The 11,021-nt window shown below is 40.6% G+C and overlaps 1 protein-coding gene across 1 annotated transcript; it reads left to right on the top strand.

Moving 5' to 3' along the window:
• Window positions 1-338: 338 nt before the first annotated feature.
• LOC116554390 (olfactory receptor 4D6) lies at window positions 339-1,463 on the top strand. Its single transcript, XM_032282370.1, has one exon. It carries the CDS (start codon window positions 439-441, stop codon window positions 1,381-1,383), a length of 945 nt encoding a protein of 314 aa, XP_032138261.1. The 5' UTR covers window positions 339-438; the 3' UTR covers window positions 1,384-1,463.
• The last annotated feature ends 9,558 nt before the right edge of the window (window positions 1,464-11,021 follow it).

Raw genomic sequence — 11,021 nt, 5'->3', positions numbered from 1 at the left:
ACTCCCACCAACGGTGTAAAAGTGTTCCTATTTCTCCACATCCTCTCCAACATCTGTTGGGAGACAACCATTCTGAAGACGCTTCAGAAACTTCATGAGAATCAAAATCAAGATGAGCTATTGTGGATGAAAGCCCTTGGTAAAGCATAGGCAAATGGCCACAGTCCATCCATCTCTCTCTAGTCAGGGTGAGGATATAGACGGGTGATGGGCCTTTTTTCTGTCAACCCAGGGTATTTACAATAAGAAAGAAGAACCATATGGATGAAGAATTTCCAGACCACAAAGGGAAGACTGGTCCAGTTTTTCTGGGTAGTCATGATGACCTCGATGCTTGGAAGTAGTATGTGATCAATGATTTTGCTACCTTATGTCACCATAATTCAACCCTAACACATCTTGGCCCAAGGTAGGACCTGGAGGAGAGTCATCCCCATCATGGACCAGACCAACCACACTAATGTGAAGGAGTTTTTCTTCCTGGAACTTACTCGTTCCAGGGAGCTGGAGTTTTTCTTATTTGTGGTCTTCTTTGCTGTGTATGTAGCAACTGTCCTGGGAAATGCACTCATTGTGGTCACTATCACCTGTGAGTCCCACCTGCACACGCCCATGTACTTTCTCCTGCAGAACAAATCAATCCTGGACATCGTCTTTTCATCCATCACTGTCCCTAAGTTCTTGGTGGATCTTTTGTCAGAGAGGAAAACAATCTCCTACAATGGTTGCATGGCACAGATCTTTTTCTTCCACTTTGTTGGTGGAGCAGATATTTTTTTCCTCTCTGTGATGGCCTACGACAGATACCTTGCAATCGCTAAGCCCCTGCACTATGTGACCATTATGAGGAAAGAGGTGTGGTTGGCCTTGGTGGTGGCTTCTTGGTTGGGTGGTGGTTTGCATTCAATTGTCCAGGTAATTCTGATGCTCCCACTCCCCTTCTGTGGCCCCAACACACTGGATGCCTTCTACTGTGATGTGCCCCAGGTGGTAAAACTGGCCTGCACTGACACCTTTGCTTTGGAGCTTCTCATGATCTCTAACAACGGACTGGTGACCCTGCTCTGGTTCCTCTTGCTCCTGGCCTCCTACACCGTCATTCTGGTGATGCTGAGATCCCACTCTGGGGAGGGGCGGAACAAGGCTCTCTCCACATGCACTTCTCACATCCTGGTGGTGACTCTTCACTTCATGCCCTGCATTTACATCTACTGCCGGCCCTTCATGAGGCTGCCCATGGACACAACCATATCCATTAATAACACAGTCATTACCCCCATGCTGAACCCTATCATCTACACCCTGAGAAATCAAGAGATGAAGTCAGCCATGCAGAGGCTGCAGAGGAGGCTTGGGCCTTCTGAGAACAGAAAAAGGGGGTGAGCAGTCAGATGGAGAGTGAAAGTCCATCTGATTTAGTTTTCTCAAAATGCTAGCCTAAGAGTAACAGGTAGGTAGCTCTTCTTCCACCACTTCATTGTATATCTTGATAACCACTCGATTCTACTGGAGGGAGTAAACAAACACAAAGAAGAAATGAGATTAAACAATGTGAGTTATCAGCTTGTGGACTGGGAAGAAGGAGATATATGGTTGAAATCAATACTCCAAATGCTTTTTGGTGTTATCTGTGATTCATACCAACACTTATCTCACTTTTAGCACCCATAATATGAAAGTAACATTACTTGCGCACAAGGTCATCAAAACAATAAAATGTGATCAATGCTGTGAGGATGAGAGTTGTGAAGATTAGCACTGCTCCTGGCATTAATCAGGCAATCAACATTCCCTATTACCTATCCCTTTATTCCTAAATGCGTATACATAGACTATATACATTTATTTCATATATGCTTTCTCTGATTACTCTGCTATATTCAGTCAATTATTAAAATCATTTGGTTTTATATTTTAAGTATAGAATCTTAAATATATTTCACCAATTAGTGAAAAGGGAAGAAATATTTTAAATTGTAAGCCAAATATATACATGGACAAATTTACACATGGACCAAGTATTTCCTGTTCTCAAGTCTAGTCTACTGATTTACCTACTGAAATTTAAAAGATACTTGTATAGTTTGGGGACATACAAGCACAGAGACAATTTTTTTATGTTAACCTGAGCTTCCTTATCTTCTTTATACCCTCTTTACATTTCACCCTCGGGGCTTTTATGACTGGAATAAAACCATAGTTTTTGTTTCTGTAAGGGTAGGCAATTCAAAACAAGTCATGGTAGTTCAAGAAAACAAAACCTATCTGATAAATACATTTTATGCTTTCATGGCCCATTTTTTGTTCCAGGAGAGAAAAGAAACACATTGTATTCAGGGTCATTGAGTAATAGCCACTGAGTCTGTGTTAGAATCCACCTGTCTCTCAAGGGAAGGATTCCAAGAGAGTAAATATGTAATGAGGCAGTGAATGCTCCTTCTCCCTCTATACTCACTTCAAATCCACCCTTCAGCCTTCAACAGTAGTTCAAAAATTATCCAAGGGAAGTAAGGAAGCTCAAGAAATTGCAACACATTGAAAAAAAGTTTTGCAAGATACCAAACTGTTACAATGCATTAATATTTGGCCAAGAAGATCCTAGTAGTTGACATACATCTGTTATCCTCCCTGAGTCCTACAAGACAGAGATATTGAGCCAAGACTCCTCCTAATCAGCTTCCCCTGTAACCCCAAGGGCCTAGAGTCACAGCTACTCATGGCAAAAGGATCATTTGAGCCCAGGCATTGGAGACTAGCTTGGACAACACAGTAAGACCTTGTTTACACACACACACACACACACACGTTATTGGCCCCCTCAGGGAGCTTTCTTAGCATTTTTCCTAATTGCTCCCTTACAAGGAAATTCAAAACAAAAACATACTGTATATATTTCTATGTACTGAGGCCTTTTGAAGAGCCATACATTATTGTAATATATAAGTTTTGTTGCTCCCCTGAGAACAAATTATTGTCTATTTCATCTCTTTGGGCATGTCAAGCTTTCATTGAGTATGAATGATTATATGACATTAGATGTTTCCAGATACCAATATTTTCCCAAAACTCAGAGAAACACAGAATAGGCAGATTCACGTCGATGTCTTCTGGGGTCTTGAAAGAATTTGGAAAGCAATTTGGAAAGAAATATGGGCACCTTTATTTGTGGGAGTGGGGTGGCGGTGTATGTGCATATGTGTGAACTTGCTTGCAGTAATAACTTGGAAACTGTTTAATAACTCCCACTGGAATTCTGACACTACCAGAAGAATGCCCATTCTATTTCAACACTCATATCCAATAAAATTTCCTTTGTTAATTCTCATATTAGGCCTTAGCCTGAGAGATTAGTGCATGCAGCAAGGACATTTTGAGCCAGGCAGAAGAGCCAACAATTATGTAACTCTCTTAGTCTGCCTTTCCAACATGAAGGCTGAAGAGAAGACATTGAAATCTGGTATAATTTATCTTCAGGAGGACTTTACCTTCAAGCACCGTATTTCCCCACCATTATATAGGCTGAGGCCCAGCTACCCAGTCTCAGATGGTGTAAATTGATGGTTGGACACTGAAGGATTTAGGTAGGAATATTAAACTGTCAGAGTATGAGATATTATGGATTATACATGAATATGATGAGCATGAAAAATGTGTCAATTGTATAAGATATGGCAAAAATAGTTGAAAACTTTAACAACAGGAAACCCAAAAAATGGATGTTAAATATTGAGAAATGAGTAATGTCTTCATAAAAAGGAACCACTGCAATGGGTCAGCATGATAAAAGAGAAGGCAATTTGTATTTGAATTTAAAAAAAAAAAAAGACCAGGTGGTGGCTCATGCCTGTGATCCTAGCACTTTGGGAGGCTGAGATGGGTGGATTGCCTGAACGCGGCTGAGAGTTCAAGACCAGCTTGGCCAACATAGTGAAACCCCATCTCTATTAAAAACACAAAAAAATTAGCCAAGTATAGTGGCACGCGCCTGTAGTCCCAGCTACTCAGGAGGCTGAGGCACAAGAATCACTTGAACCCAGGAGGCAGAGGTTGCAGTAAGCAGAGATCATGCCACTACACTCCAGCATGAGCAGCAGAATAAGACTCTGTCTCCAAAAACAAATTAAAGTAAAAATAAAATAAAAAAGAAAAAGAAAGGAGCAGGTTTTGTTTCAGTTTATGGTTTTTCTATGAGGATCATGAAGCTCTTTCTACAAAATAGGTGCTTCCTTACAAAAACATGACTTTAACCTCAAAGTCCCTTAACAACTGTGAAGGTTTCAAAGTCAGCTCCATATGCAGACTTTGAGCATGGTTCACTAGGTGTTGTTTCTCTTTGATTCAAAGACAGCCTATTACCAAACCCATTCACCCAGTGCTGAAGCCTCGGTTCCACTTGGTCAGTTCACACATGTTCACTGAAACAAAAATAAGCAAGCTGATTCAAAGAGAAGCTGTTCTTTCACAGAAAAGCATTTTACATTTTGCAAATATGTTTCTAAATAACCTTTCATGATAGGCAGGAAAGATTCAGTTTTAGGAGAAAGGGAAGGGAACCAAGTTAACTGAATGTCTACTACTGAACGGCAGGTGCTTTGCAAACATGACCACATTTACTCCTTATGCTACCTAACAAAGTATTATGCTTCCCAGTTTCCAGAGGAGTAAACTAAAGAAAAATAAAGGACTTTCCTCAGATAACAAAGTAGGAAGCGACAGAATTCCAACCCCCATGTGCCCTATTCCAAAGCTCCTAACATTACCCCACACTGCATTATCATAGACTGCCGCAGAATTTCACCACTGAGGATCTGAGGCACAAGGAGGTAAAGCAGCTTTCTCAAAGCCACAGAATTTTTTCATGGCCTGGATCAGAACAAGAATCTCTACCTAGCATCCCTGAAACCAACTCAAAGATATGTGCAACATAGACAGGGCTCAGTGGCTCATGCCTGTAATTCCAGCACTTTGGGAGGCAGAGGTGGGGGGATCACCTGAGTCAGGAGCTTGAGACCAGCCTGGCCAACATGGTGAAACCCCATCTCTACTAAAAATACAAAAATTAGCCGGGTGTGGTATCATGTGCCTGTAACCTCAGGTACTCAGGAGGCTGAGGCAGGAGAATTACTTGAACCCAGGAGGCAGAGGTTGCAGTGAGCAGAGATCATGCCATTGCACTCCAGCCTGAGTGACAAGAGTGAAACTCCATCTCAAAAAAAAAAAAAAAAAAGATATGCACAAGATAGTTTCTTAACCTGTGTTCATCAAGATTCTTCTCACTCACTCGGATTCAAAAGCCAATACATATAAGTCATGATATGCATTTATAAACTAGATTTATTCATTAATGTAAAAAGCATTAATAAGCACCTAACATGTGCCCCAGACTAGGTAAGGTTTTAACAACATTAGGATGAATAAAACATTGAGCAGACAGGATGAACTTGAAGCTTAATAGGAAAATTATACTGAATTAAGGAGAGACAGACATATAAGAAAAATGTGGTTTATCATACCATAAACTATGATAACTATCAGAAGAGAAGTCAGGGCAGAGAATGGCGGAGACACACGGGAGGGAACTGGGTGAGGAGTGTTAGGAAAATGTCCTTAAAAGAGTATACCCTGAACCTAAGTGTCGAAAGACCAGGATGTGTCAAGGCAGATAGCTGGCATATTCTGAGAATGGGAAGGACATGGTAGGCAGAGGGAGCAACAGGGACATAGACCCAAAAGCATAGGCAAACAATAATTTGCATAATATTTGAGCCACTGAAACAGAATCAAAGGAAACAAGGCACCAGATAATATCTAAGATTTTTTTAAAATGGATATGAAAAAACGAGTTTGGGGGGTTTTGGGTTTGTTTGTTTGTTCATTTGTTCGTTTTGAGATGGAGTCTTACTCTGTCACCCAGGCTGGAGTGCAGTGGTACGATCTCAGCTGACTGCAAACTCTGCCTCCCGAGTTCAAGCTATTCTTCTGCCTCACCCTTCCAAGTAGCTGGATTTCAGGCCCTCACCACCACTCCTGGCTAATTTTTGTATTTTTAGTAGAGATGGGGTTTCACCATGTTGGCCAGGCTGGTCTCAAACTCCTGAACTCAACTGATCCTCCCGCCTCAGCCTCACAAAGTGCTGGGATTACAGGCATGAGCCATCATGCCTGGCCCAAAAGAAAAGGAGTTTAAACTTTATTTTTTAGGCAATAAGGAACCATTAAAAAATTTAAACAAAGAAATAACATGGTCTTATTTAGGATAAAAAGACATTTCTGGAAACAACAAAGAAAATGAGGTAAGAGAAATGTAGACCAAAGAAAAAGAGACCAGTTAGGGAATCCCTGCAACAATCTTAGAATTGATGATAGGCTTTAACTGAGGATGGATAAAAGAGAGTAAGAGAAGTAAAGTGGAATCCTAGGAGAGTTAATTTTGCATAATATCCTGGTACCTTGCCAAGTGGATAACTCAGTATATGTCATTGGGATGAAATGCTGTCTCCATCAGTACATGTTGTGGACTTGAGTGTGCCCATGTGAAAGAAATAGACTTGGGAAACAAAGAGTCACATTCTCTGGAGCAAATGAGAGGCAACATGTGTTTTGGGTTTGTTTATCCACATGATTTTTTAAGGTTATCACCCTTCCGAAGCTTGTTTTTCCACAACCCGATCATGATGCCTTCCAGCTGTGCACTGAACTGGGGACCTTCTATCTGTACTATTGTGCCAGACGACTCAGGCAGATGCTGAAGCTGAGTATGGCTTTTTTTCCTCTGAGTTAACTTTTGTCATGTTGCCACCACTATAAATTTTATAAATTATTGAAATTATGGTGTCATACTCCAGGAAAAAAAAATATTGAAGTGTCATGAATGGAAAATGTATTGGGCTGAAAGTCAAAAGCTGACTTCACTGCTCCCTTGCTGTGTGGTCTCCTATATGACACTTGAGCCTATCAGGAATTTTATTTTTCTTTAATCCAAAAACAACAAAATGTTACTGGTTCTTTGAAGAGATAGATAAAACTGACAGACCATTAGCAAGATTAACCAAGAAGGGAGAAAATCCAAATACCATCATTAAGAAATGAAACAGGAGATATTATAACTGACACCACTGAAATATTATTCAAGCCTACTATGAACAGTTTTAAGCACATAAACTAGAAAACCTAAAGAGAAGAATAAATTCCTAGCAAAATACAATGCCCTATCTTAAATCAGGAAGAATTAGATACCCTGAACAGACCAATAGTAAGCAGGGAGATTGAAATGGTAATTTAAAAATTACCAACAAAAAAAGTCCAGGACCAGACAGATTCACAGCTTCATTCTACCAAACATTCAAAGAAGACTTGATGCCAATCCTTTTGACAATATTCCACAAGGTAGAGAAAGAAGGAAATCTCCCTAACTCATTCTATGAAGCCAGCATCACCATAATACCAAAACCAGGAAAGACACAATCAAAAAAGAAAACTACAGAATGATATCCTTGATGAATATAGATACTAAAGTCCTTAACAAAATACTAGCTAACCAAATCAAACAACATATCAAAAAGGTAGTCCACCATGATCACGTGGGTTTCATACCAGGGATGCAGGGATGGTTTAACATATGCAAGTCAATAAATATGATACACCACATAAATGGAATTAAAAACCAAAACCACATGATCATTTCAATAGATGCAGAAAAACGTTTGACAAAATCCAGCATCCCTTTATGATTAAAACTCTCAGCAAAATCAGCATACAAGGGACATTACTCAACGTATTAATAGCCATCTATGACAAACCCACAGCCACATGATACTGAATGGGGAAAAGTTGAAAACATTCCCACTGAGAACTGAAATAAGACAAGGATGCCCACTCTCACCACTCCTCTTCAACATAGTGCTGGAAGTCCAAGCGAGAGCAATCAGACAAGAGAAAGAAATAAAGGGCAACCAAATCAGTAAAGAGGAAGTCAAAATGTTACTGTTTGCTGACAACATGATCTTTTACCTTGAAAACCCTAAGGACTCCTTCAGAAAACCCCTAGAACTGGTAAAATAATTTAGCGAAGTTTATGGATACAAGTAATGTACACAAATCAGTAGCTCTTCTATACAACAACAGTGACGAAGCAGAGAATCAAACAAAGAACTCAACCCCTTTTACAATAGCTACAAAAAAAATAAATGAAATACTTAGGAATATACCTAACTAAGGAGGTGAAAGACCTCTACAAGGAAAACTATAAAACATTGCTGAAAGAAATCATAGATGACACAAACAAACAAATGGAAACACGTTCCATGCCCATGGGTAAGTGGAAGCAATATTGTGAAAATGGCCATACTGCCAAATGCAATCGACAAATTCAATGCAATCCCCATCAAAATACCACCATCATTCTTCACAAAATTAGAAGAAAAAAAAATCCTAAAAGTCATATGGAACTAGAAAAAGAGCCTGCATAGCCAAAGCAAGACTAATCAAAAAGAACAAATCTGGAGGCATCAAACTACCAGATTTCAAACTATACTATAAGGCCATAGTCACCAAAACAACATCATACTGGTATAAAAATAGGTACATAGACCAATGGAACAGAATAGAGAGCCCAGAAATAAACTCAAATACTTATAGCCAACTGATCTTTGACAAAGCAAACAAAACATAAAGTAGGGAAAGAAGACTTTTTTCAACAAATGGTGTTGAGATAATCAACTAGCTATATGTAGGAGAATAAAACCGGATCCTCATCTCTCACGTTGTACAAAAGTCAACTAAAGGTGGATTCAAGACTTAAACCTAAGACCTGAAGCTATAAAAATTCTAGAAGATGAGCCGGGCGCAGTGGCTCACGCCTGTAATCCCAGGACTTTGGGAGGCCAAGGCGGGTGGATCACGAGGTCAAGAGATCAAGACCATCCTGGTCAACATGGTGAAACCCGTCTCTACTAAAAATACAAAAAATTAACTGGGCATGGTGGTGCGTGCCTGTAATCCCAGCTACTCAGGAGGCTGAGGCAGGAGAATTGTCTAAACCCAGGAGGCAGAGGTTGCGGTGAGCCAAGATCGCGCCATTGCACTCCAGCCTGGGTAACAAGAGCGAAACTCCAACTCCAAAAAAAAAAAAAAATCTAGAAGATAACATTGGAAAAACCCTTCTAGGCATCAGGTTAGGCAAGGATTTCATGACCAAGAAGCAAAAAGCAAATACAATAAAAACAAAGATAAATAGCTGGGACCTAATTAAACTAAAGAGCTTTTGCATGGCAAAAGGAACAGGCCACAAAGTAAACAGACAATCCACAGAGCGGGAGAAAATCTTCACGATTTATACATCTGACAAAGGACTAATACCCAGAATCTATAATGAACTCGAACAAATCAGTAAGAAAAAAACAAAACAATCCCATCAAAAAGTGGGCTAAGGACATGAACAGACAGTTCTCAAAAGAAGATACACAAATAGCCAATAACCATATGAAAAATTTCTCAACATCACTAATGATTAGGGAAATACAAATCAATACCAAAATTTAATACCACCTTACTCCTGCAAGAATGGCCATATCAAAAAATCAGAAAACAGTAGGTGTTGGCATGAATGTGGTGAACAGGGAACACTTCTACACTACTGGTGGGAATGTAAACTCATACAGACACTATGGAAAACAGCATGGAGATTCCTTAAAGAACCAAAAGTAGAACTACCATTTGATCCTGCAATCCCACTACTGGGTATCTAACTAGAGGACAAGAAGTCATTATTCAAAAAAGACATTAGCGCATGCATGTTTATGGTAGCACAATTTATAATTACAAAATCGTGGAACCAACCCAAATGTCCATCAATCAATGAGTGGATAAACTGTGAGATATATATCTATATATGAGGGAATATTATGCAGCCGTAAAAAGGAATGAATTAACATCATTTGCAGTGATCAGGATGATATTGGAGACTATTATTCTAAGTGAAGTAACTCGAGAATGGGAAACCAAACATCGTATGTTCTCATTGATATATAGGAGCTAAGCTATGAGGACACAAAGGCATAAGAATGGCACGATCGAGGGGAGGATCCAAGATGGCCAAATAGGAACAGCTCTGCAGTGCAGTTCCCAGTGAGAACGTAGAGGGTGAGTGATCACCACATTTCGAAATGAGTTTTTACTGCCCACAGAACAGGAAATTCCTGGGCAGGAATGTGCCACGAGTTTCCAGCACAGCTGTTTCACCCAGCACAGTGGGTCTCCACACAAAAACTCACACAAATCTAGGTGGTCATTTCAACTGGCACCTGGAATGCCTGAGAGACAGTTGCCCATTCGACTGAAAAAAAGGAGGCTGAAACAGGGAACTGAGTGATCTGGGTCAGCGGGTCCCACCCCCACAAAGACCAGCAATCTGAAACGCTCTGGATTGAGAGTTTCACAGCAACCACAACTGGACCCGGGATGATCCAGCTCTGTGGGGGGAAAGGGGTCCGCCATTACCAAGGCAGTCCACCACTACCGAGGCAGTCTGCCATTACTGAGGCAGTCCACTATTACCAAGGCAGTTCTAACTATACCTCTATAAACAAAACCACAAGGAATTCACACAGCAGCTGGGCAGAGCCCACAGCAGCTCAGCAATGCCTCTGCTGGCAGACTGTGACTAGGCTACCTCCTTGCTGGGCAGGGCATCTCTGAAAAAATGCAGCAGCATGTCAGGAACTTTAATAAATAAAGTCCCATGTTCCCAGGACAGAGCACCTGGGGAAAAAAGGCAGTTATGAGTTCCACTGCAGCAGACTTAAATGTACCTGCACAACAGTTCTGACTGGAACAACAGAGCTCACAGCTCAGCACTTGAGCTCTGATAATGGACAGATTATCTTCTCAAGCAGTTCCCTGACCCCTGTATAAACAAAGAGACACCTCATAAAGGAGAGCCCAGGCTGACATCTGGTGGGTATCCTTCTGGGACAAAGATAACAGAAGAAGAAACTGGCAGCAACCTTTATGGTTCTGCAGCT

Source organism: Sapajus apella, unplaced genomic scaffold (assembly GCF_009761245.1).
Source record: "Sapajus apella isolate SASKATOON/1434 unplaced genomic scaffold, GSC_monkey_1.0 scaffold14, whole genome shotgun sequence".
In the NCBI taxonomy this organism is placed as follows: domain Eukaryota; kingdom Metazoa; phylum Chordata; class Mammalia; order Primates; family Cebidae; genus Sapajus; species Sapajus apella.
Note: the sequence above shows the minus strand (reverse complement) of the source record. Positions and strands in the feature narration are given on the sequence as shown.